The 26,165-nt window shown below is 48.6% G+C and overlaps 2 protein-coding genes across 6 annotated transcripts in view; one reads left to right on the top strand and one right to left on the bottom strand.

Moving 5' to 3' along the window:
- Nucleotides 1-25,127, top strand: part of FAM219B (family with sequence similarity 219 member B) — a 26,144-nt gene extending 1,017 nt beyond the window's left edge. The window contains exons 2-8 of one of the 3 annotated variants that reach the window (XR_003568751.1): nucleotides 347-446; nucleotides 1,331-1,418; nucleotides 4,056-4,133; nucleotides 4,542-4,590; nucleotides 7,288-7,560; nucleotides 23,496-23,601; nucleotides 25,040-25,127. Coding sequence is in view for 1 of the 3 variants with exons in the window: in XM_027858256.1 (XP_027714057.1) it covers nucleotides 347-446; nucleotides 1,331-1,418; nucleotides 4,056-4,133; nucleotides 4,542-4,590; nucleotides 7,288-7,455 (483 nt within the window). In the remaining 2 variants the exon portion in view is untranslated. Of the gene's footprint in view, nucleotides 1-346; nucleotides 447-1,330; nucleotides 1,419-4,055; nucleotides 4,134-4,541; nucleotides 4,591-7,287; nucleotides 7,822-23,495; nucleotides 23,674-25,039 lie in introns of those variants that run through there. The other 2 variants (XR_003568750.1, XM_027858256.1) reach the window with 2 other exon arrangements.
- Nucleotides 11,816-25,131, bottom strand: MPI (mannose phosphate isomerase). Of its 3 annotated transcripts, none has more exons than XM_027858237.1 (8): nucleotides 25,053-25,131; nucleotides 17,938-18,068; nucleotides 16,354-16,551; nucleotides 15,317-15,458; nucleotides 14,732-14,914; nucleotides 13,434-13,607; nucleotides 12,569-12,777; nucleotides 11,816-12,302 (listed from the first exon to the last, which is right to left on the bottom strand). In XM_027858237.1, exons 1-8 carry the CDS (start codon nucleotides 25,066-25,068, stop codon nucleotides 12,084-12,086), a joined length of 1,272 nt encoding a protein of 423 aa, XP_027714038.1. In that variant the 5' UTR covers nucleotides 25,069-25,131; the 3' UTR covers nucleotides 11,816-12,083. The 3 variants fall into 3 exon arrangements, with proteins under 3 accessions (XP_027714038.1, XP_027714044.1, XP_027714031.1); XM_027858243.1 differs by lacking the exon at nucleotides 25,053-25,131 and adding an exon at nucleotides 22,995-23,510 and having other exon boundaries at nucleotides 16,354-16,600; XM_027858230.1 differs by lacking the exon at nucleotides 25,053-25,131 and adding an exon at nucleotides 22,995-23,510.
- Between the last annotated feature and the right edge of the window lie 1,034 nt (nucleotides 25,132-26,165).

The following is a 26,165-nucleotide window of genomic DNA, read 5'->3' as shown; positions in this document are numbered from 1 at the left end:
CCCCCCCCTCTACTATCCTGCTCATCCTCCCCCCCTCCCCATCCTCTCTCCCCACCCCGGCTCATCTTCTATCTCCTAATCCTCCCACCCTTCCACTTCCCTACTCATCCTCCCCCTCCCGCCTCACCACCTCTACTCCATTGTCACTATCCCTCTTTGTTCCTCTGCCCCCATAACCACCCATTGAGTCTCTCCACCTGTCCGCCCTCCCACCTCAGGTAAATGCCTGGAGAGCTCTGGGGGATGTCATTCCTTCAGGGGTACTTTAGATAAGGTCTGTTGTAGGGATCTCCCACTTATCAGGAGGCTGCTTTTAGCCTTTCATGAAGCTGCCTTGCCCCTTCAGGTGGTGAGTTCCTACAAGAGGGTAGACTGGGCTCCAGAGGCAGTAGAGAAAAGGGGACCATACATCATGACCCGAATGCCTTCCATCCAGGCCAAGTTGCGTGAGTATTCCTTTAGAGTCTTAATTTTCATTGGCTCCTGTGCAGGAGTCAATGTGGACAACAGTTTCTAGAATCATAGATTTAGAGCCATGTAAGGGACCTTAGAGGTCTCCTAGTTCAACTCCCTCATTTTACAGATGAGAGAAGTAAGCCTCAGGGAGGTCAAGGTTGCCCTGGTAGTAAGTGGCAGAACTGAGACAGGAACCCAGCCCCTGAGTCTCCAAATCCAGCCCTCTGTGGACTCTGTGGAAGAGAGAAGCCAGCCAGTGAAGTCTCAGCCTTGATTCTGGCCCTGCTTCAGTTACATCCCCACCCCAGGGCAAGATTATGGGAGAACTCTCCCTACCTACCTACCTATCTACCTATCTACCTACCTACCTACCTGCAGGAACCCAGGCAGTTCTGACCCCTTGCCAAATTAATGTAAGGCCAAATCATGTTTTTCCACTTTAACATTTTTTCCTCTCTGTAAACAAGGGCGACTTTAAAGAGGAAAAAGAAAGGAAGCCACAAGAGACTGAAATATCAAGAGTCCTCTGGAAGGGAAGGAAGATGTGGGCATTTTCACTTTAGTGACTAAATATACACGAATACTGATTGCCCTCACTTTTTTGGCTGTTGGGGAAAGGAAGGCCAGACACTGGCCATGGTACTTGGCCTTTCTGTTTATGAGGCATCCTCCCTGCTGTGATATTAGTACTTTTTCCTTCCCTTCTGTATATCAAAGACATTAATTTTATTCTATTTTATTCAATTCAGAGATTGCCTCACTATATCAAAATTAGGTAACATTCAGTATGTCTTTGAGTGATCACTCTCTTGGCTGTAAGAGTAGGAACCTCATGAAAAGTGAGCCTATTGACTTAGGCTCCTTAATTTTCCAGAGAAGCACCGGGATCTGGCAAAGGCTGTCCTGCGGAGGAAAGGCGTGATGGGATCCTCTTCACATCATCCCAATTCTTCAGGGAAAAGGTTCCTTCCAACTTCCTGTTTGTTCCAATTTTTCTGTACCAGGGTATTTTCAGGGATGACCATTAGGACTCCTTAGGCAGTAGAGCCTCAGGGTACTGGGCTGGGAGTGGAGGATACTTAGGTTCAGGTAATGACCACCTTTCTGCTTTGGGGAATGTTGTAATATAGGTGAAAAAAAGCTTTAAAGTCAAGAAGTTATATAAATCTAAGGTGATATTACTGCAAGAGAGAAGCCAGCAAGGGGCCGGGGAGGGAATTAGATTCTGGAGCACCCCCTTCTCTTCAGTTGTGGTGGAGATATTTGTTGGGAAGAGCTGAAAGCGTTTCCAGTAAGAGGTACTTAATAAATGTTTGATATTCTAAGAAAAGAGGCCCTGAGTTATGTGCTAGCATAGGTTCGAAGGTAAAAAAGATTGATTCTTGCTGTTAAAGAACTTATCTAGTAGGGAAATAAAATGTGCACAATAAAATACTGCATAGTGTTGTGTTGAGGATTAAATTAAATTTACTAGAGGTAAAGTTCTTCACTAAATCATTGTCAGTAATACTTGCAAAATAAATGTAATTAGGACTTTGGAGAAGTATGAACAAGATGTCCTAATAATTCATAGGGACTGACCTTTAATCTGTATTGTGGGTGGGGGATCAGAGTAGTTGGACTCTTTTGATTTCTCAGTTTTTTTCGAGATCTAAATATATGATTCCATGACTTCTCCCTGGGAGGATAAGGGAGAACTTCATGGAAAAAATGGTTGTTGTGAACTGACAGGAATGGGAAAGGAAGAAAGACCATTCCAGGTGTAGGAAATAGTGTCTTTGGGGGCCATAGTGAGGCATAGACAGAATGTTCCAAAGACTTGACTAGGCTTGGGCTGAAGAGTAGAGTATGTGAGAGGAGTAGAAGGAGATGAGGCTGCCAGGGGAGAGTGGAACCAGGCTTCGGGGTACCGGTGTTATTTTGTAGGCAGCAAGGAGTCCCCAAAAGCTTTTGAGCACAGGAGTGATAGAGCTCTGCATTAGTAAAGTTGATGTAACTGTGGTATCCTTGTCAGGTTAGGGGGTGGTGTGGAAGGGAGAATAGCATGGCAGAGGCTGCTTGGAAGGCTGTTTGAGGAGCTCTCCTTAGTGAGGGTGTGAGGACATAGGGAAAGGTAATGAGGACAGCCCTTGAAGAAATCCTGCTAAGGTAGAAAGGACAGGAGATAGTGACCAGATGGGGGAAGCAGGGCGAAGGAGCAGTCAGAAGTACTGTGGTTGTGAGCATGGGTGACAGGAGAATGGCATCACTGCTGACCAGAATGGGAGAAAGTCAAGAAGAGAGGCTCGTCCAGAGCAGAGTCGACGCATCCAACTTTAGACATATTAGCTGCCTGACATTCCTAAATCCTTGGAATGATGCACACACCACCTAGGCCGGCACTGTCAGGGCAGATGAGGAAACTGGCTGAGAGGGTCAGTGACTTGTCTAATGTCACACAGGTTGTATTTAGAGCATGGATTTAATCTCAAGGCCTCTGACAGCAAAAATGAACGTGAGATGTTGGTGAGAAATGCAGATGTGGAGTCTGGGAGAGAGGTCAGGATTGAATTCATAGATTTGGAAGTGGAAGTCATAGACACAGAAGTGAATACTTGAAACTGGGAGAGATTATTAGGGAGAGGGCCTAGAAAAAGAGGACCAAAGGGACAGCCGTGGGGAACAGAAACGGGAGAGGAGCCGCAGAGGAGGAGTTCAGGAGGCGGGAGGAGATCTAGCAGAGGATGGTCCTCGGTGTCAGATGCTGAAGAAGGGGCCAAAAGGACACAGACTGAGAACGGGCCGTTGGATTTGGCTCTTGGGAGGTCGTTGTTGACTTTCACAAGAGAACTGATTTAGTGAGTAAGGGGATGAGGAGTGAGTTGTGGGTAGTGGAGAGATGGAGTCAGTGAGGGTTGACTTCTCTTTCAAGAAGTTAGTAAAAAAAAAAAAAGAGCAAAGATAATAACTCAAACAGATATTGGGGCCATTGTAATGTTTATAATCCAACCTTCATTTTACAAAGAAGGAAATCAAGGCCTACAAAAGTTAAGCAACTTGCCCAGTCATCCAGTGAGACCCCAGGCCAGAACTCAAGCCTTCACTGCTCCTTACATTATCGCATATTGCTTCACTCTTCTGTTCACTGGCTAAACACATGGTTAACATTTAACATTTTAGCAATTAGAATGGTCCCAAAGTTGGATGGATTGCACCAGGACTTAGTATCTTCCGTGTTACTAGAGGTCTTTAAGCAGAGGCTGGATGGCCACTTGTTAGGAATCATGCTTTAGGGAGTGAGACTTGGTGCTCTCTGAGGTCACTTCGACTTGAAGGTTATCTGATTCAGAGAGTTCATGCCTCTAAAATGAGGGTAAATCCAACAGCTGGCTAGATGAGGCAGCTGGAAATCTTTCATCTTCTAGACAGTTCACAGTACATCCATGCACTATATGTACATGCACAGTACATCCATGTATTATACATTTACTATAGGAGGGAGACCAAGGATATTGTGTTAATTCTGTGCTTCCACAGTTATAGATATTGGCTTCTGATATATAATGACATTGCTTCATTCCATGCTATTATCTCTGTCCTTTGTCCCTGTGTCCCTTCAGGTCAGTGAAGTTTAACAAGGGTTATGCTGCCCTCAACCAAAGTGCAGATGAGAACCTGGTGTCTCTCGATTCAGACAGGTGAGTTTTTCCTTTAAGGCCAGGAGGAACTTGGGGAGAGAGACAGTGAATACTTATCCAGATTCCTCCCAGTTCTTTTCTGGGAGTAGTACCTACCAAGAATGGCTTGGCTTCTGAACCGATGGGTCATGCCATTCTGTGGAGTTCAGCCATCTTTTTGTTTGTTTAAACTGTAGGGCTTGTCCAAGAATGTAACACAGCTGTTTGAATTAATACAATGTGGAAGGATGGTGCAATCCTGAGTACCTCTTAACTGGTCTGAGAGGTCCTTCAGCGTTAAACATAAGCCGTTTTGGTGATGAGGTGGCCTGTGCCCTGGAGCTCTTTATCCTTCCCCTCCATCTGGCCATAGTTAGCACTGAGGTTCAGATTTCATCCTTGTATTTTATTATCTTTCTCTTTTTCTAGTGATGGAGAACTGGAATCCAGATACTCATCAGGGTACTCCTCTGCAGAGGCAAGTCCACAATCCCTGGCTGTATGGAATCCTCTGTCCCCCAGGCCTCTGAACACCAACAAGCTTCACTGAGTGGGGCTCTAGGGAGGGAGGGCATGTCTTTTCAGAACCTGGTCTGCAGTCTCTTCTTGGTGTGTAGCTCTGTGTACCCCAAGCAGTCGCTCAGGTGTCTGGGATGCCATTGGAGAAGGTCGATAAAAGAAGGGTGTCCCCTTGGGCTCTGACTCACTTCCTAGCAGTTGTTGGTGGTTAGCATGTGATTTCTGGAAGGACAGTCTTTCTAAATGTTTTGTGAAATGATATTAGAAGAAGATTGTGTAGTGAGCTCTCTGCCTTATGACAGCTGCCAGCAAATTTTCAGGGAGGGGTCCAGATGCCTTAGTATTCCATAATGTGCTTTTCTGTCAGTGTCCAGTACTGCCCACGGCTTCTGGGGAAACTCTGGGGGCCCTTGGGATTCTGCCACAGTGAACAGTGCCAGTTAATAGGCACCTGCCTCTGAGGGCAGGAGGATAAGTATTAAAGGATGAGGAGGAAACATGGAGGAGCCCATCTTTGCATGGTCTGTTGGGAGGCCTCAGTGAGTCTGAGCAAGAACACTGAATTTGGACCCAAGAGATCTGAGGTCAGATTCCAGCTCTGCTGCTCAACTTGCTCTATGACCTTGGATCAGTTAGCCTCCCTTCAAGCTCCTAGTTTTCCTCCTGTAAAGTGGGATAATAATCCCTCTAATACCTCCCTAACAGGGTTGCTGGGAGGAACAAGTGGGGTAATTGTGCTCAGCAGGCATTTAATAAGTGCCTCCTCTGTGTTAGGTGCACTCCCTGCCCTAGGGAAGCTCCTGCTTATAAAGGGCTCTGGCCATCGTGGTGCAGGTGAGGCTGCTGAGTTCCTTTTGCCTCTCCCAGGGCAGGGAGGGACGTGGCCTGGCTCTTTGCCTGCCCCAGAGCATCAGTGTTTCCATCAGGAACTGGAGTAGTAATAGACTTTCTCTTTGTGACACCCATTCTGGGGTTGTAAGATGGCCTCGTTTTGTAGCAGAGAACATTGCTCCTCTAATGACAAGGAGCCAACTTTGTGGAACACTTTTATGAGTATCTCATTTGGTCCTCCCAGCAGTCCCAAGAAGGAGGTGCTTTTTACTCCTGTTTTATGGATAAAGAACCTGAGATTGATTGAGGTTCATGCAGCCAGGAATGTCTGGCTGCAAGTCCAGCACTCTGTACTATACCACTTAGCTGGGTAGCCATAAAAGGATTATATTCATACTATCCTGCAGCCCCACCTAGGTTCATGTTCCCCCAGTCATTGACTTTTCCCACCAGATCCAGTTAGTTGTCTCTTCAGCTCCCACAGACACCTCTGTCCTTCATTTTTTTCTCTCCAGTCACCCCTCAGGCCCTTCATTTGGGCATTCAGTAACTCTTACTCAGACCAGGGTTTGGTTGGTGTGATTTCATTTGTAGAAGGCCTCCCTCTCCAAAGGCAGATTGGAATCTTCTCTGCAGCCTGCAGTCTTTGCCCAGGATGGGGATGTTTCAGAAGCAGGGCTTGGGTCTTCATGATTCCAGGGGCCGCCCTCTGTCCTCTTCCCCACTGTCCCTCTTGCTTTAACTATTATAATCATTTTCTCCTTGGTGTCCCTGCCTTCAGCCTCTCTCCCCTCTGTCCTCTACACACCTGTAAAACGGCATTCCTGAAGGGAGAGGCCAGCCATGTCACTCACCTGCTTGAGAAGTTTCTTTGGCTTTCTGTTGCCTGTGGGACACAGCTCGAGCTCCTCGGACTTTTAAAGCCCATCCCACTTTGGCTCCAGTCTGTATTTCCAGGCTGAGTACCCATTACTTCCCCTAACAAAGTCTGCATTCATACAGACTGGCCTTCTTCCTGTACCCCATAGGGAGCATTACCCCTTTTTCCCTACCTTTGCATAATGTCTCTTTCGTGTCTGGAAAGCTCTTTATTTTCATCTGTTTTGGAACCCCAAGCTTCCTGCCAGTTAGGAAAGTGTGCCCCTCCCTCCATGGTTTTATATTTTTCTGTACGTACTTATCTCCATATTTAGTAGGCAGTGTGGGTAGTGGATAGAAACCTGATCTGGGAGCCAGGAAGACTTGGGTTCAGGTCCTGACATCTGCTGGCTGTATGACTCTGGACAGGTCATTGGTCTACTAGGGAATACCCTATACCAGTGAAATCACAGCAACAGGCTTTGTCCCTCTACTTCTCAGAACACATGTGACCATTCTGGTTTTGTACCTTCAGTTTCCAGGACAGTGCCTGGTACATCGTATGTTTTTCAAATTGAATAGAATTGACTCTAGGTAGAGAAGCAGAGTAAGAGGTGGTTGGCCTGGTACTTTCTAACGTGAGTTGCCATTGAATCAGGGTCTGGGTTAGGGCTCTGGGTTTGTCTTTTCCCCTTCATTATACCCCAGGGAGCACCCTGCCCAGTGGCTATTGTAGGTGCAGGGGGACAGTGTCACACTCTGCTTTTGGAATTGAGCAACAAGTCAGATGTACAGCAAGCTCACAGGTCTCTAGGGTGGCCGGTGTGGCAGAGATGCCATCCAGGATTTAGAAAGCCCATCTAGCAATAGCAGTTGGCCACTGAGTGCATAGGACATGTTCACTTTTGCGCAGCACTTACTCTTACTTTCCAGCCTGGCTTCTAATCGTCCTAACCTCTTCCCTCAGCAGGTGAATCAGGATCTGAACCGGCAACTGTTGCAAGATGGTTATCACTTGGATGAGATGCCGGATGATGAAGATCTGGACCTCATTCCTCCCAAGCCCATGGCCTCCTCATCTTGCACCTGCTGCTGCTGCTGCCTCGGGGAAGCATTCTCCTGCACTGTCCAGTAGGCAGCGCCTGCCTTGGGGGAAGCCACAAGAGGGACAGTAGCTTCCCCCGGGCCTAGAGAGCCGTCAGCACCAGATTCATCATGAGCCAAACATCCACTTAGGAAGGTCAGTGACTTGCAGTATGCTCTGCCATGCTGTTTCTTGGGCCAAAGGCTCTAGAGGTTCAGGTGGGAAGTGCATGGGAATGTAGGAGGGCTACACCCAGCTTCTCGCAGATGCAGCAGTCATCACATTGGGAGAAGACTCTTCTGTACAGGGAGGGAAATGTAGGATTTTTTTGATTCTTAAGAATAAGGGTAGGGGCAGGTAGGTGGCTCAGTGGATAGAGCACCGGCCCTAGAGTCAGGAGGACCTGAGTTCAAATCCGGGCTCAGACACATAACACTAGCTGTGTGACTCTGGGCAAGTCTCTTAACCCCAATTGCCTCACCAAGAAAAAAAAAAAAAAGAATAAGGGAAACAAAATTTGTCTTGTTTTAGAGAAAAAAGTCATCAGCTCATGAAATTGACCCACTTATCATTGGAATGCAATGGATGTTGGTTTGGCATTCTCCGAGGGAGCATCGATAGTGTGATGAGATGAGATTCTATGGCCAGGTCGGGAAGAGGAGTCAGAGGCAGCTGCCCTTGGCTGAGTAGCCTTCAGAAAGGATTTGGCTCCCCTGAGATACTGACAGAAGGGAGTTTCACAGGCCCTTCCAAAGTGAAATGTGCACCTTCTCTGTAGGTGCTGCTGGCTGGGCTTTCCCCTTCCCCTAAGCCTACCTCTGGTGAGGGAGCCCCAATGCTTTGGGAATGTTGACCGTGGCCCTCAGTAATAACCAATTTCCAATTCCTGGGAGTTGTGAAATTGCTGTGGTTGACCACGACCCCGTAGTCAGGTGCTGTGGCTGCTCTGAAGCTAGTTCTTCTTTCCCTCCCAACCTGCATTTATTTATTTATTTATTTGAGGTTTCAGGTCTTTTGTTTTTGGCCTTGTTCTCGCCTGGCGCCCCTGGCCTGTTTCCTGGGTTGATGGCATTCAGATACTGTGGGAGGGGGCTGACCTCCAGCTTTGGTGAGGAGAGGACGGATCAGAAGTTTTTGTTATCTTTGTTAAGAACTCTGGAGTTGGACTGAAGGATTGGTGGACTGATGTGTGCTTTAGCCCAAGGAATAGAAAGTGGGAGTCAGACAAACCAGGGAAGCACATGACCAAAGGGGCCGACCATCCCCAACCTGGGGCTCTTCCTCATGGCTCGCCTGCCCTTCCTGTTCCTCTCCCCTCTTGGTGGACCTCAGCAAATCCTCAAGGCAGACTTAGAGTCGGGGTTCCTCCAGATATTCTTGGGTTTTCATTTTCACCCAGGAGTGTGTTTCCTCAGCCGGAAGGATCCAGGTTGGATAACATTTAGATACAAAACCTTGAGACTTGTCCTTTGAATTATTTGTTTAGGTTCAGGGACTTTTTGCAGTCAGGCTCAGCTTCCCCCAGGATTTTTAGATTTCCATATGGTTGGTTTGTTTTACCTATATCGAGGGAACGTGGGCCATGGAGGGAGCTGCTGTACATTGGGAATTTACCAGGCCAAGGCTCCCCTTGGTTGTCTGGCACCTTGGGGTCATCTTCCACATGGCCCTTCCTAAGCTGCAGACTGGTTTCTTGACGTGCTCCTGTCCCCCCCCCCCCCAGGCGAGTTTGGGGGACTACCTGTACCAAGTCAGTGCTTGGTCTCATGGTTCTGTGGGAAGAGGAACATTAAGGGAACTGGGGCAGCCTCAAAGGTGCTTCGAAGTCACTAAGCTCCACTAATCTGTTGTCCCACTGGCCTTGTCAGTCCACAGGAGGGCTGTGTGACCATGAGGGTCTGCTGGGCCTCCTAGATCTGGACTGGACAAGAGAAGGCCAGAGGGATTTCAGACACAACCTAAACAGTAACAGTAACTTTGACCTATTTTTTTTTGTACTTTTGCTGTCGACCTCAGACCCCTTTGGGGCAGTTGTTCCACTGTAACTGTCTGTCCACTTTTAGGATCTGTGCGCATCTGTATTCCCAGGTTGTTGTGTTATGGCTTGTTTTGTGTGTGTGTGTGTGTGTGTGTGTGTGTGTGTGTGTGTTTTTTGTAAAGAATGAGAACAAGTGAGTGGGGAGAAAAAAGCACTGGAAGGATGTAGGACAGGCCTAGCAGGGAGTTCATTAAAAGCTTGGTTACTTTCTCACCTTTACAGATCTTCTTCTGGGCTTGAGTGAGGTTCGGGCATTTCCCCAGTGGGATGAAAGGATAGAAAAGCCTGGGCTCCGAGCCAGAACCAGTGTTCTTCCTTAGACTTATGGGGCTGTTCTGACCCCCTGCTTTAGCCCTTGGCTCTCCACCCAGTGGTTTCTTTGGTTGTCTCATTGCCATGAAAAGAGCCTCTGAAGTTTCTGGCACTAATGCCCATGCTGCCTTAGAGATCAGTGGGGATTCCATTCTGACAGGAAGCTGTAAGTGCACTGCGTAGAAGTTGTAAGAGGGTGGCTGGCTATCGAAAAGTATAGTCAACAAGACAGGGTCTGTCTGGAGTCACCCCAACCGATTGTCAGACCAAGCTGCTTGCTAAAAGTCCCGTGGCCTTGGGCGCACCACCAGTGATGGGGCGGCTTTGGGTCCCTCACCTTCTGGTGCTCTGCAATTGACAATCAGTACACTTAGGAAAACGGACCAGTTGGTTTTGGCTACTCAATCTTGGGGTGGGTTTATGTGGTGTACATAGTATGTATATTCAGAGATGTGTATGGCTTAGAGTTTTCTATCATGAGCAGAGTTTATAATATCAGTAAATTTCTTCATGCTACAAGACCTCTGTGTGTGTCAGTGTTGTAGGGGCTACTAGCATGAGCCCCCCAGGTGAGAGATGAAAGATCTGGACCTATGGATCCTAGGAGGATCTCTGTTCCTCCCTGCAGGAACTAGGAATTGGGGCGCTGGTATGCCCCTCAGCTGCAGCTGTGGTGTCAGCAGGTGCTGCCTCTTAGCCCTCAGGGATGGGGGGAGGGGGGCCCCGGACCTGGGCTTTCATTGCTACAGGAAATCTCTCTTCTCTTGTCACTGTCCAAAGCACCAAGAGGATTGATGTCTTGCCCTAGTCACTTGGCCAGTCAGGAAAAAACTCAGCACAGGTCTCTTGGGCTCTGAGGCTAGCTATCTATCTCCTAAATCAGTGTGTCATGACATCACAAAGGCCACCCAAGCTAGGGGTCCATTTGGCTGTTTTTCTTGTACCCGCTCCTGATTCCCCCCACCATTACCAGCTAGCAAGGGCCTAGCGCCGACACAGGCCTTGGGCATTGTCATCTCGGATGCGTGGGTTCAGCCTGGGCCCTGTGAATGACACAGAGCAACTGCTGGGTTACCTAAAAACAACTTCTGCCATCGCCTACTTGACACTGCCCTGAGCTGCCTGAGGCTGGGGAACATGGGCCCAGCTCTTCTGATCACCAACCCTTTCTTGAATGTCAGCAAACTGGTGAGTAAGACCTTCTATAATAGAAAAGAAGCAGTTCCCCAGCATAATGTCCCATGCTTGTTGAGCCTCACAAAGGGACTGAAGTCCCACTCACATCAAGTCTAGCATCTTGGAAAGTAATGTCCCCATTCTGCCATTCCCTGGTACAGAGTTTTTATCAACACAGGGACATGTACCTCCCTAGCCCTGGTATTTCTGTTGAGAGTTCAGGTGACTTCCTGGTGAGCCCATTACAGGAGACCCAGATTCAAGTTCCCCCATCAGATCCTGGCTGGCTTAGCTTGGCCTCTCAGCTCTAGGCAGCTCTGTGGGATGCTGACCTGCATTAACAGAAGTTCCTCCTGTGGACACTTCAGGTCAAAATCAAGATAAAATAATCAGAACACCAAAGTGAACTAGTTGTCAACTCAACAGATGCTTGTTGGAAGTCTGCCAGAAGCAGAGCACTCTAGCGAGCTTTGGAGGGAGGAAAACAAGTGCTAACATGCTAGCTGATTCTGGATTGGACCAACCACCTCCTGAGGGTTGTGGCATCGTGTCCAGTGGTGAAGAAACCCCTTCTATAGAAACCATACATCCCCACCTCAATGGTCTGCCTGAGAGAGGCTCACTGCAAACTTTGGAGGAATATGCTCAGCACTGCTACCAGCCCACCACTCGACCCACTACAGAATAAGAAACTGAGGCAAATGAGGGGGAGGAAAGGCCTTGCTCAGGTTTCTGAGCATCAGGCACAGTGTCTGCAATGGGGTGCCCTGTGCCACGTTATGCCCTGGACTAATGCCAAGGGTGGTAACAGGGAGACTGGTGTTAAATCCTAGAACCTTAGAGTGGGGAGGGGATTATGTCCGACAGTCCATCCAGTACAGCATCTTTGTGGGGCAGTCAACATTTAATTGTGTGCTTAAATAACTCCAGAGATACAGCATGTATATCCCTCTTCCACTGTTAGACAGATGGTTGTCCCACCCGTGTAGAACAGGTCCCTTCCCCAGCTCCTCCAGGTGGGCCAACGTTTTCAGGAGCAAGGTAAGAACAACAGCTGGCATGATCTTTGAGCCCACTTTCTTGGAGCTGCTCCGAGACACAACACAGATACAACATGGGCCGGTGGGAGACCGCAGGGCTAACCGTGGCCAGGCTAGAGCAGACAGCAGGCTCGGAACATCAGCAAGTCCTGCCCCGGACTGAGTTCCAATGAGAGAAACTCATCGGCTGCGATGAAGACTACAGTGCCACGCTGCAAGGAGAGCTCAGACTTGGATACTGATGGGTTACCCTTTGCTTTTCCCTTCACCACCAGGAGAATGCTGGCTGACTCTATGTTGGTAACCACGTAGAAGCGAGTGGTGGAAGGAACCTATGGGAAGAGAAGTAGATGGAACCAAAGGGGAGCAGGACCTGCCATTGCCCTAACTTACTGGTCTAGTGTAGACCCAGAGGTTGTGGAGGAGATGTGCTGATCACGGCCCAGGTGCCCCGTAACAAGCGTTAGTAAGTCGGCCTATCTGTCCCTTACGCACTAAAGCAGTCACCCTGTCTCCTTCGTCTCATGCCCCGTATCTGACCTGGCGGTGCCAGAGGGCCCAAGGATTGAGGAGGTGGGGCAGTGTCCCCACAGCTCACCTTGATCTGTAAAACTGCGAATTCAGGTATAGGTGGATTGTAGATGGAGACATAAGGGTCGACTTCATCAACCACAGGAGAAAAGAGTTTTGAACTTCTTGGGGCTGGAGTGTAGTTGAGCATGTCACATAGGGTTGTCACATCAATGAACTTGGGTGTCAGGCCAGCTCGCACTGTGTTGTCTGAGCATGCCATACACTCCACACAGTCTAGAAAGAGTGGACACATTGGTCAGTCTACCTGATCTTCCCCATCCCCTAGCATTCCCTCCATAGGAGCAGACAAAGATTCCCTGACTGTCATGCTGGCCCATGCTCTTCCAGCAGCACCCCATCCTCAAACCACCAGCTATCCCTAGGACATCCAAGCCTCCTACCCTTGAAGGAGGCAGCCCATAAAGGATCACTCAAGGGAAGTGTTCACTAACATAGGCCCTTGACATTCTGTCTCTGCTTCAGCCCCATGTTTACCCCTTCCATTGCCCAGCTTTGTTTTATGGCAGAATATCAAGCTTGGGGCCGCATAGGCCAGTGGCCAGAACCAGACTGAAATATAATTGTGAAATGTTTAACACAATGAAATAAAATACCCCATAGTTAATGTTAACTTGTGGTTTTTAAGTCAGTATGTGGCCCATGAGGATCCATTTCTTTTTGAGTTGACACCAGTATTTTAGGGGATCTAAGTCAAAGTGGTAGTGAGAAGGAATCGAAAAGCAATGGGGGAAGCAAGGCAGTGGATGGAGATGGCTGCACATTTCTCTATGGCCCTCCTCACTAGATTATACTTGGAAATATGGCCCTCTTGCTGGGACCCCGAGCCTGTGGACCCGTCCACTTGGCCCTTGTTGCCTTTCCCCACTCACCTCCATTTAGGTAGGCATGGGGCTCGTTGGCCTCCAAGAAGATGGCTTCCCCTGGCTGTAGCATCACCAAGTTCAGGAAGTAGATGACAAAGCAGCCGATGTCACCAGGATACTGTCCATGAAGCCTCAGGAGGAGTTCCCCATTACAGGCTGTCACGTCTTTCCCTTCTGCCACTAGAGGGGAAGAGGTGCCAGAAGCAGGTCAGAGGCCCGTGATCTCCCCACTGCAAGCCTCACCCTCCCCTCTTGCCCAGTGAACCACAGGTCTGTTACCCTGTGCTGGGCAATAAGAGACAAGGCAGGGGGCTCTGGGTGGTGGGGTGTCTCTGAGAACAGTGCAGTAACAACATAAGGCAGCTTATAATGTGTGAATTAGACAGCACAAGAGGAGGGGAGAGAGCATGAGGCTTCCTGGACTCCCTTGTTTTAGAATCAATAAGAGGCTGGGTTCTGGATCTGGCAGTGCCACTTTTATACTGGGTGGTCTTGGGTAAATCATTTAACCCGAGCCCTGATTTCCTCATCTGTCAAATGGAAATACTGGCAGTACTCCAAGTTCACAGTTGTGAGGATCCAGTGAAGTTCCATGTTGCACAAACTGTCAAACATGACAGAAAGATAAGCTATTCCTGTGGGTGAGGGGGAGTTGAGGATGAACTTGGTCTGAAGCCTTTAAGTATGAGTAGGATTTCCCTAGGCCTAAGGGAGGAAAGAAGACAGCTTCAGAGGATAGCATGAGCAAAGACGTGTTCTGCTGACAAGGACACTAGCCTGGCTGCCACAGGAGATGAGCTCTGGGTGCCTGCAGCACCGCACCAGCTAAACATGTGATTCTCTCCTGTCTTGTGCTAGCCTGTTGTTCAGCACGCCTGAGCTCCCTAAGGTGAGAACCATAGCTTGTGTCCTGCAAGGGCATGGCTGAGCACAAAAGGCTCTCGAGGCTGGATGGGTTCCTGTGGAGGACCAGACTCTTCGCTGCCTTCCTCTGCAGAGGAGGTGAAAGAGTGTATCCAGAGAACTGGGGAAAATGGTAGTCTTAACTGAATTAGTAAGTACCTTAGGAGTCACCTAGTTCATGCAGAATAACTCCAATTAAATGTTTCCTTGAAAGTTCTGTCATGTTCAATTAAACTGCAACTCTTGATGAAAATGAAATACCAAAGAGCCAGTGCCCACCCCAAATTTGGTTTCACCCAGTGCACCCCACTGGAGAAAAAGGATGAAGATCCCGTGAGAGCATCCCACCACGAGAGATCCCGTGAGAGCTGAGCCCACCACGGCACCAAAGGCAAACCCACCTTCCTGAGAGACGCGCTTCACCAAGATGTTAAGCTGTTCCTCAAAGTCCCCCTTTTCACTCTTCATCATTTTGGTGAAGCAGACCCGAAGGGCAGAAGAGATAGTCTGGAGGTCTTGGCCCATGCTCTGTTCTAACTGTTCTGCTGCCTTACTGCCAATCAGCAGCCGAAGCTCTGGCACCTCTGCAGAAAGAAAGCCTGGGGGTCTGACACCAGAGCTCAGCCCCCTCCCCCCCCGCCCTGGGGGCAGGGATAGGGCCCCCAAAATCCTCAGGGCCCTGGCACTGCAAGAGAACACATCAGTGGCCAGCCTGTGGTCTTAATTTCCCAGACCTCCTTGCTGCTTAGGACTTCATTCTAGGCTTCACAACCTCCCCAGCCACCCCCATGTAGCGCTTGACTGAAAGTCACTTCCCTGCACTGCTGAAATCAATCTTATCGGTATCCCAGGATTGATGTTCAGTCACATCCTATCTGAAAAGGTCCTCCAAATATTTTAGAGGCCCTTAGGATGCTACCCTCTAGCTTCCAGCGGTCACCCTTTCTTCCATAGCCCCAGGCCCACCCCACTGTCCGTGGCCTTACTCTGAAAAAAATCCACGATCTCCTGGACAGGCCGGAAGCCACATAAGGCCTGAAAAGGGGTAAGGGCAATGGCCATCTCTGGCTTGTGGTTATTATCCGGGTAGTGTTCAGGGGCCTGGGCATGAAGCTTCGCTGCCAGTTCCTATGAGGGAGTCAGAGAGACAAAGACAGCAGTAAACATATTAGGATCTCTGGCCACCTCTCTAGCTATCTGGAAGCATTCCCAAACTTGTGCTCATCCCACAGGACCCACCTACACTTAGGCAAGCAGGTGTTGGCAAGCAGGTGTTGCCAAGCAGGAGGGGCAACACAGTTTGCCCCAGTCTCCTTTCCCCTCAGTTCGGGGGCCTGGCTTCTTGGATAAGTTCAGTCTCAGCTACAGGTCTGGCTCAGCACATGGCCAGCCAAGGGCCTTGCCAAGAAGCCATGAGGGAGGCCTGGCCTCTCTCCAAACCCCCAACTGAGAACTAGGCCTCTGTGACTCCCACATGCTATATTGCCCTGAGCGCAGCAATGGGCATGTGCTGCTGAGAGACCTGGGGATGATATGAGGACGCAGGATCTTATTGTCAGAGGATCCCCTGCCTCATCTTGATAGCCAGGAAGCCCAAGTTCTGGTTCCAGCTCCCCCACCAATCGTTTCATGTCTGTCAGCCTCAGTTGTACCTATAAAGGGAATCTCCTCTCACTGTAAAGGGGACCTCAGAGGTCCCTTCCAGCTCTAACATGTTATAGCAAAACAATGATCCTTCAGGTCCTTTAGAACAGGTCGAGGCTAGGTAAGGAGAGGGGCAGAGCACCTGCACAGTTCTCAGCCCAAGCTGGATGCCCAGGCATGGCCTGCTAGCCAAAGCCAGGCCCCAGAGGGTTCAGTTGGGAGCAGTCATGTAACTCTGGATTGTGCTTTGGGTTGGACAAGGAAGGGTGAGGTCATCAGTGCGAGGTGAGGGCTGCTAAGGTTGCTGTGGGGGGACATCCTGAAAAAGAAAATCTCCCTCTTTCCCCCATTGTCGCCGGCCCCTGTGCTTATCTCCTACCTTACTGGGATGTGCCTGGATGGAAAGGGCTGTGTTGACAGATAGCACTTTGAAGAGGAAAGGCAGATCTCCGTAGGTTTTTTTGACGCTCTGCCCTAAGCAAGGCAAGTTGTTGGCGATCCACTTCCCCAGTGTCTTCTCAGAGATATCAGTGTCAAGAATCACAGCGTCACCCCGGGGGTGGGTTCCCATCCACATCTGAACAGGAGAGAATCCTTAGTCGGACAGGGAAGCTGATGGTGAGCTGCTGCTTAGAGGACCAAGCCAACACCACAATCAGGTACAGACCCCTGAGAAAATCCTATAGTGATTTTCTATTTGATTCTATTCTCTAACTGCCTGAGCCACGTTTCTTTGTCTCTGGGTTACATTCAGAAGTTCACGAGTCCAGATGTTCAGTTTTCCCTCTCTGAGTCAGTTTAAAATTCAGTTGTCCCATAAATCACCTTAAGTCAAAGAAACATAGTCTCTACACATCTTACTCTCGATGTATAATTAAGGGAGATCTGTGATCTCGATACCAAGCATTGTGAGATGCAGGGGGTGCCAGGAAGTCTGTTATCTCTGCAAAATGCTGGCTGTCCTTCAAGAAAGTCTGGACTCTCATCCCTGTGACTCCAGCCATGCAGGTGGACACCCACCAATGAGGTTTCCCTAGCAACAAGATGGAAGGAGAGGTTGTCGCTAGCCTTCTATTCCATCATGATGCTAAAGACTCTGCAACCAATCATGTTGTTTTATGTTTTCTGTTCCTCCCAAAACTATATAAAAACTAGCAAGCCCCACCTCATGGTCTTTAGACTGCCTGAGGAATCCCCTTTTATTGGTAATTGCTAGCGGACCAATAAACCAAATGTACTTAGAACTTTGTGCCTCAGTTTACCTTAACTGCAATCACAACACCCCCTTGACTACACCCACCTCAAAACAAGATCACCAACTCCCAACCATCTATAGGTTGGAGTAGTCCCAGACTGTGTCAGGAGAATGGAGTTGAGTCCTGATTCTGTCATCAGGCAGGCAACCGTAGCACTGGGCTAGAGTCTGGAGGCCTTGGTTCACTAATTAGAGGGGTCACCTTGAGCACTCCACTTAACTTCTCTGGGACTCAGTTTTGACTGTTCTGCTGACCTCACAGGTGGGTAGATTGATAGGGTCAAATGTTAGACACTGCACAGATATATGGGATTATTATCAATCTGATGGGCCTTTTGATTGTCCTGGGTCATAGTCCATCCCCTGTCCCCCACCCCCTATTTTCCCTGTGCAAGTTAAGCCTCAAAATTGAGGAGGGAATCAGTGACCGCTATGAGTTTTGAGACAAAAAGAACAATCATCCTCAGATTACGTTTTTCCAAACCTCCTGTTACCTTTCTGCTGGCAGAACATCACATCTGTTTGTGTCAGTGTTGTCTTTTGGTCTGTAAGCACTGGTTGGGCTGGGACTTCCTTCTTTCTAATCACCTGCCTAAGGGGAGTAGGTTGCCACGAGGAGCTGAAGGACTCCAGGGCAGCTGGGGTTCCCTAGGATAGTTTCTGGATCCCTGGGCATGGCTCATCTGTGAGAGAAAGGGCCTTCCTCACCTCTGCATATGGCTTGTCCTCTTCAATCTGGACCATCATCGGGTCACTGCTTGCCAGCAATTGGGCCACTTCGCTGGAAAAGCCGACCTTCCCCCAGGCATAATGCTGAACCGGGCAGGACAGCAGGAACACTGCGGGAGGAGCAGATGGTCAGCCCAAACTGTGGTGCTTTCTAAACACTTGGCTTCATGGGAAGGGGCTAAGAAGATGCTGGTCAGGTCCAGCACAAGTGTATAGCTGCTTTCACTGGCTCTTAGACTGAGGAGAAGGAGCTTTTATCTTTCATCCTTTTGGGGTCTTGGACCCATTTGGCAATCTGGTGGAGCCCTCACCACCCCACCCCCCGAATGTTTTGGTGGTGTTTTTTTTTGTTTTTTGTGTGTTTTTGGGCAATTGGGGTTAAGTGATTTGCCCAGGGTCACACAGCCAGTAAGTGTCAAGTGTTTGATTTGAGTCTAGATTTGAACCCAGGTCCTCCTGACTTCAGGGCTGATGCTCTATCCACTGCGCCACCTAGCTGCCCCTCCGAATGTTTTTAATGCCATAAAATACATAGGATTACAAAGGAAATTAATTACTTTGAAATTTCAATAAAGGTCACAGAGCCCAGGTCAAAGACCCTTGATTTATGAGAAACTCAAACCCTGCCCTGCAGCCCCAATCCTAGTGAACCAGTGATGCTCTTGGAGCACTAGGCCCCCTCAGAAAAGGATTCCCTCTCTCCGACACTCAGCAGATTCCCCAGTGTCCCACAGGTGTGTGAGCCTATGAGTGCCGAGGCTCTGAATTGTGTGTGTGATTAGTAATTGCAGAGGATCACATATGTGTGCTTGCAAACTGAACTCCCAGAACCCTCGTTTTAGCCATGCTGAACAGTGGAAGGAGCCTCATTTTGAAGGCCAGCTTTGGCAAGAATTCCCCACAGCCCTTTGGGTAAAGCACTTTGATCCCTTGGGTTCTAAATTGTGATCCCCTAGGCTCCAGATTCCTTCTCTGTAAAATGAGGGGAGCCTCTGTTCCCACACCACCTTCAGAGCTTTTTTCCTTAAAAGAAGTTCCTGCCTCCCCTAATGGGACAATTAGGGTGCATGTTCCGTTCTTCATTTTAGACCTCATTCAGGTTAAGGAGAAACTGGGGCGATACTCAGAAGATTTCCACCAAGTTTACTGAGGGCTTTAGGGGCATGTCCCTACAATTCGAGCTTTCTTGGGGTAATTTGCATATCCTCTTCTCCACCCCTTACACCACTGAGGAGAATCTGGGAATAAGCCCAAAAATTTGGGGACCATTTGGCTGACCCCACAAAACACCCCCCAGGGACAGTTGCTGTTCCCACTACTGATCCAGGATGGTATTATCAGAAGAGTGAAGATAGGGGAAAGAGTGACTATATGGTAATTTGCCCATTAGAAGGCCTAAGAACTGCATTTCAAAAGCAAGTAAATTTTCAAAAAATTAAAGAAATTACTCAGGGAGAAAAGGAAAACCCTGCCCTTTCCCAAGACATGCTAGTAGAAGCTATTTAAAAATATACGAATTTAGATCCCAATTCTATAGAAGAAGCAACAATCCTTAGCATGTATTTCATTAATCAGTCTGCCCCAGATATTAGGAGGAAACTGCAGAAACTGACAATGGGACCCTAAACACTTCAGGCCCAATTACTGTTGTTTCAATGCTCTCCTCTTTTTGTTTTTTTGCATTTTAAAAAAATATTTAATATACATGTAGAAAACTTCTTTATTCAAAATATGCTAATAAAACAATAATTTCAAGAACAAAATATGACATAACATGTTCCAAGGAGACCATTTAAGCCCACTGTGCTTCTACCTAGCTTTAAATCAATTATCATCATTCCTAAATAAAAATGAAAATAGCTTTCAAATAAAAAAATAACTAGTACCAAAACATTGTATTAATCACTTGATGTACATGAATGGCATCAAGTTATATGACTCCACTAAAAATTATACTAAACAGTTATTTCATCTTATGGACTATTTCTCAATGATATCAAGGTATCTTTTGGGGTCAACAAATGTAAAATTCTTTTTTTTTAAATTTTTTTTTAAACGTGTTTTTAAAACTTTGGGTTACAAATTTTCTCCCTTCCTTCCTCCCTCCCCCCCCACCCACCCTCATTGAAAAGGCAAGCATCTCAATACAGGTTATGGATGTGGAGTCATGCAAAACACTTCCATAGTAGTCGTGTTGTGAAAAATTAAGTATATTTCCCTTCATCCTGTCCTGCCCCCCATTTATTCTATTTTCTCTTTTGACCCATTCCCTCCTCAGAAGTGTTTGCTTTTGATTATCCCCTCCCCCAATCTGCCCTCGCCTGTATCAACCCCCGGCTGTCTTGTCCCCTTCCCCCCTTATTTTCCTGTAGGGTAAGATAGCCAATGCTCTCCTCTTGCCCTGCCTCTTTGTTGGGAAGGGACCTGATGGTGAAGTTGGAGAGAGCCAATCTTCTCTAGTTAAGCCTCCCATCTCCCTTCTCCCTTTGTGCACCAGACCTCCCATGTTCCCCCTTAAGTGTGGGAGACAGTTGAGCTAATTGTTTGGGATCAGGGAATTCCTGGGCAAGCTACTCATGCCACCCCAACCGTTGTTAACCTCCTTGCCAGGTTTGTCTCCTCAAGGTTCCTAAGCCAGATGATTGTTCAGGCTACCAACCTCCAACTGAGTCCAAGGTTTTCTTGCCCACTGGACCTGAAGTCTGACCCCCTGAACTGGACCCAGAGAGGCAGAGATAACTCTACGCCCCTTGCCAGCAGGAAACAGTTTCAGAAGCCAAGACCTTTGCCCTTTACCCTTTACCCCAAAAAGAATTTGGATCCCATTTATCTAAGGGATTCTCTTTGAATTCTCCCACTTGATCGAGGTCTTTGACCTTCCCCTGAGGCTAGAATCCTATCAACTGGCCTTTCATTATCATCCTCACCTTCCCAATTCTCAGTTGTCTTACCTCCCTAAGGCCCCTGGCTGCTTCCCAACCCTGACCCTATCTAGACTGTTCTCCCTTGGCCATGTGGTCCAGTCCCCGGTGTTCTGTTCTGCCCATCTTAATGGCCATTCCCATCCAGATCTTTGCTAGATCCTTCCCACAGTCTTTCTGTACATAAGGTCCATCTTGTCTCCATTAAGGTGCTCGGATTCCTTAAGAACCTATCCAGTGGCTCACAAATGTTCAGATTTCCTTAAGAGTCGGCTAATATGGCAAATCTTTAATAAACCTTGCCTCTGGCTGAAAAGATAAAATAAAACAAAGTGAGGGGGTTGGCCAGCCCGGTCTCCAAGGCCCTCCTGCTCTAATACTCCACGAGGATCAGTTCTCTGTGGCTCGTGTTATTGTTCCTCCAACCATATGGGCTCCTAAAGGCAGAGCCCTCTCCCACCCCCTCCCCACCCCAGGCGAGGCCAACACAGGGCAGAGCACAGACAAGCCCCCTGATTTCTGGAGTCAGATTGTGTGAGCAGGAGCGTTTGTGACTCAGTGGGACAGGGTGTGCTGCTTGGTTCCAGGACCATTTTTTAAAAATTGATACTTTTTGTTTTTGAGAGAGTGTAGGGACTAAAGAGCTGGCCTCAGAGTCCAAAAGACCTGGATTCAAGTCCTTCTTCTGGCAACTACTGACTTTGGGATCCTGGGCAATTACCTCAAGCTCTCAGTGCCTTGGGCGGCTCTGAACAGACTCTGAAGTGGAAGAGAAGGTGCCTCCTGCATTGGTAGAGGTTCAGACTCCAAACCTTTGGCTTTTGCATCCCCTCCATTTCCTAGTCTCCTTCCCTCCCTCCCTCTCTCCCAGCTGTTGTTGTTCAGTCACGTCCTACTCTTTGTGACCCCATTTTGAGGTTTTTTTTGGCAGAGATACTGGAGAGGTTTGCCATTTCCTTCTGCACTTTATTTTACAGATGAAGAAACTGAGGCAAACAGGGTTAAGTGACTTGCTCAGGGTCACACAGCTAGTGTCTGAGGCTGGATTTGACCTCAGGTCTTCCTGACTCTAGGTCCAGTGCTCGCTCTACTGTACCACCTAGCTGCTCCCTCCCTCTCCCTAATGAGACTTTAAAAGACCTCATCACAATGAACTCTGCCCTTTCAGATGACTTTCAAGTCGTTACAACTGTCCCATGTCAGTCACTCTCAAGAGGTAGTGAGCTCAGGGGCAACTAGGTGGTGCAGTGGATAGAGCTCCGGCCTTGGAATCTGGAGGACCTGAGTTCAATTCCGGCTTCAGACACTAGACATTTACTAGCTGTGTGATTTAACCCCTATTGCCTCACCAAAAAAAAAAAAAAAAAGGTAGTGAGCTTCCCGTTTCCTGGAAGTACTTAAGTAGAGGCTGGATAACTGTGGGGCAGTGAGGCCGCAGACATCCCATACACTTCGGCCTAATAAAGCTTCCTCATTGTCTGCCCTCATCATCCAGCTTGCTCACCCATTCTATTCAGACTCCTCAACCTGGCAGTCAAGGCTCCAGATACGCAGGCCTCCATTTACCCTTCCTACCTCCCATTCCTCCCTAAGCATGGGATGCTGCCCAGCCTTTCTCCACCCCAATAGAGCTTTCAATACCAATCAAGTCTGGCCCATGTCCACCTGGTCAGGATCTATCTATTCCCATCTGTCCTTTTAATCCCAATTCAAATGGTTTCTTCCAAGAAATCTACCTTGATTCCCTCCAGTATATAAATCACATTTCCCCCCAGAATCTGGCATAGCATTTGATCTGTACCTGTCTAATGTACTTACTGTGTATTAGCATAGATTAGTGTGTGTCATCTTGCCCTACTAGACTATAATTTCTCTGCATTCGGGGACCATGTCTGTATACAGCAGGCACTTAATAAATGCTAGAACAGTTTTTAAACAGATGGCCCTTAAGGGGTCTTTCCAGCTCTTGAGAGTTTACAGTTTCTCTCTCCCTCTCCCTCTCTCTCCAAGACCCTTCCCATAAATAAGTACTTTAACACATCTATTCCTAATAGTGAGAATTTGAGAGGCCATGTTGTAATCAACAGAGAAACAGCCTCGAACTGGGAGTCTCACCTTTAACACTCCCAGGCAGTAGGACCTGAGGGAATTCCCTTAACATTTTAGCTCTAAGATGACAAGTTGCAAAGGTGCCGACTTGCCCTGGTGGAGGGCGTTTCCTCCTCAAATGCCTTTGGAATCTCATCCTCCCCACGAAGAAGGCAGAAGCCCCTCCAGGGGGGGCTCTTGTTCCTTTTCTTTGAGTTCAAGTTGGCCACAGGGACCCACCCTCGAAGAGGTTTCTTCCTGGGGACCAGCCTCCTGTCCATGGGTCTCTCTCTCTCTCTCTCCAGAGCTAGGCTCACCCTCAGGAGGCAGAGTGGACCCTTCTGTTACAGAGCCTTCTTGGCTTGGCAGAATCTGCCCCAGCCTGCAGGTAGATGGCAGGCCTCCAATTGAGTCACCTCAGTGTGGCATTGGGGGTCGACTTGGAGGCGAGGGAGCTCCCCGGAAGCACCCAAGGAAAGGTGACAATCTGCTCAGTGCTCCTTCTCATCCTGATTCACACTTCCATAGCACCACAGGGTTTGACTGAAGAGGCAGGCTCTGGAGTGGAGTTGGGGATGACGCTGGCTTGAGTCCACTTAGGAACAGTGAGAAGCCAAAGCTTCCTCCTTGGATGGTGAGTATGGGGTAAGGACCAACCCCCAACCCCCAAACCCCAGGGCTGAGAAGAGAAGCCAGACACAAAAAGTCATAATATTAATTATAATTCTGGATTAGATGGTGAGCTCCCTGAGGGCAGGCACTGCCTTTTGCCTCCTTTTGTATCCAAAGTGTACAGCTCAGTGGCTGGCACACAGTAGGTACTTAAGAAATGTTTACTGATTAATAATATCCATATTAATTAATATTAATATAAACTCCCCTCTGCATTTGCTGCTCAGCCAGGTTTCAACTCCACAGAACACGATGCGCCCCCATACCCTTTGGTCTCCCCACCACCACCACCTTTCCTGCCTCCTTTTGTGTGTGATCTTCTCCCATTAGATTGGAAGCTCCTTGAGGGCAGGAACTGTCTTCTTATTAATTGTATCCCCAGCACTTGGGCAGTAAGGTGGTGTAACATAGAGCACCGGCCTTGGAGTCAGGAAGACTGGTCTTCCTGAATTCAAATTTGGCCTCACACACTGAGTGACCTTGGGCAAGTCACTTAAACCCATTTGCTTCAGTTTCCTTATCTGTAAAATGAGCAAAGGAAGGAGGGAGGAAATGACAACCACTCCAGTGTCTTTGCTAAGAGAACCACAAATGGGGTCACCAGAGAACTGAACAAGAGAGAACAAAAACAAAGAAGCAGCCCCAGCACTTAGCACATAGTCGGTGCTTAATAAATAACACTGTGCTTTAAGGTTTACACATATTTTCTCATTTGATCCTCACAACAACCTTGGGAGGTAGGTGCAGGTATGACCCCCATTTTACAGATGAGGAAGCTGAGGCCAACAGCCGGGAAGTGACTTGGCAGTGTCTGAGGCAGGATTTGAACTTGGGTCTCGCTGACTCCCCAAACCTTAAAGCCTGTATGGAGGTCAGCCCTTACTATGAGATGACATCCAAGGCTCCTTCACGATCCTACAGAGGCCCAGTGGATAGGGGTCGGAGTCAGGAGGACCCTTCCAGGGCAGTAACAGCTTCCCTGCTGCCTGCCTCAGTTTCCCCATCTGTTAAATGGAGAATAATAAGCATGGCCCCAGGGCTGCTGGGAGGTCAGGACGAGCTCCTGTCGCTAAAGCACTTCGCACACCCTACAGCGCTACCTCGGAGTCGGGGGGCCTAGGGGTGAGCCCCAGCTTCGCTGACGTTCCCCCCCCCCCGCGCCTCCGTTTCCCCATGTGTGCATCAGAGGCGGCTGGATTCTCTCTAAGGCCCTTCCCAGCGGGGAACTCCAAACACCCCCGGAGCCCGGAACCGAGACCCCGCCCCCCGTTACCCCGGGAGACCGGCTCCAGCCCTGCCCCTCTCCCGCCGCCCCCGTGGAGTCGCGAGCCAGGCGAGGGGCTTCCCCCGCCGTGTGCCCCACCCCCCTTTACCCCCCCTCACCACCCCGTCCCCCGCAGGCCCTTAGGTCACCTCGCTTGTCGGCCATCCTCGCCCCCGGCTCCCGGCACGTCTGGATTTCCCGAGAGCCGAGTGTCACGTCACCAGTCTGAGCGCGAAGCCCCCTGGGAAATGTAGTCCTGGCCGAGGCTCAGCGCCGCAGACCTTCTGAGGCGAGAGGAGGAGGAGGTAAAGAGGAGGGAGGGAGGAGGAGGTAAGGGAGAGGAGGGAGAGGGGAGGGAGAGGGGAGGGAGAGGGGAGGGAGAGAGGAGGAGAAGGGAAGGAGGGAAGAGGAGAAGATAAGGAAGAGGCGAGAGATAGGAGGAGGAGAAGGGAGAAGGATGTGACCGTCCCAGTGGAGGGGCAGCTTTGGGGACCCTATGACCTGACCGTGGGACTTGTTTGTTGAAGAGTGCCTGTCAAGTAAAATGAAGAATCCTAGCTAGCATTTGTAGAGTGCTTTGCAAATTGTGTTTCATTTGTTTCTCACAACAATAGGGAGAGGTAGATAGTACCATGATTGTTATTACTGTGTTATCCCTATTTTACAGAGGGGATGATGTGACTTGCCCTGGGTCACACATCTAGTAAGTGTCAGACGCTGGATTTAAACCCAGGTCTTCCTGAGGCCAAGGCCAGAGGCTCTATCCACTGCACCACTTAGCTGAAGGGAGGTGGGGGGAAGCATTTATGAAATGCTTACTATGTTCAAAGCACTGTGCTAAGCTTTGGGGGTGTAAATAGAAAAGTGATAGAAAATTGCTTGCCTTTTCAGGGCATGGGGAAGGGGAAAGAGGGAGAGAATTCTGACCTCACAATTTTAAAAAATGAATGTTAAAAATTTTTTACATGTAATTGGGAAATATTTAATAAAATTAAAATATATTTTTTAAAAAATTTAAAAAAGAAAAGTAATAGAGTCCCTCTTCTAAGGAAGCTTAATGGGCCTGGAATCAGGAAGAACTAGGTTCAAATCCTGTCTCAGATAATTATTAGCTGTGTAATCCTGGGCAAGTCACTTAACTGCTTCCAGCTCCTCATCCGTAAAATAGGGCTAATAATGATATCTCCCAGGATTGTCATGAGGACCAAATGAAATCATAATTGTAGAGCACTTTGCAAACTTTAAATTGCTATGTATATGCT

The sequence above is a fragment of the Vombatus ursinus genome, unplaced genomic scaffold (genome assembly GCF_900497805.2).
Source record: "Vombatus ursinus unplaced genomic scaffold, bare-nosed wombat genome assembly UNPS02000749.1, whole genome shotgun sequence".
NCBI lineage: Eukaryota > Metazoa > Chordata > Mammalia > Diprotodontia > Vombatidae > Vombatus > Vombatus ursinus.
This window is presented reverse-complemented; position numbering and strand designations above follow the sequence as displayed.

Coding starts and splice junctions, on each gene's coding strand:
- MPI (XM_027858230.1), bottom strand. CDS start 23,124: ATGAGATTCCAAAGGCATTTGAGGAGGAAACGCCCTCCACCAGGGCAA. Junction 18,069..22,994: donor ACTGCCTGGGAGTGTTAAAG/GTGAGACTCCCA, acceptor CTCCTCCCGCAG/TGTTCCTGCTGTCCTGCCCG. Junction 16,552..17,937: donor AGGACAAGCCATATGCAGAG/GTGAGGAAGGCC, acceptor TCTCCTGTTCAG/ATGTGGATGGGAACCCACCC.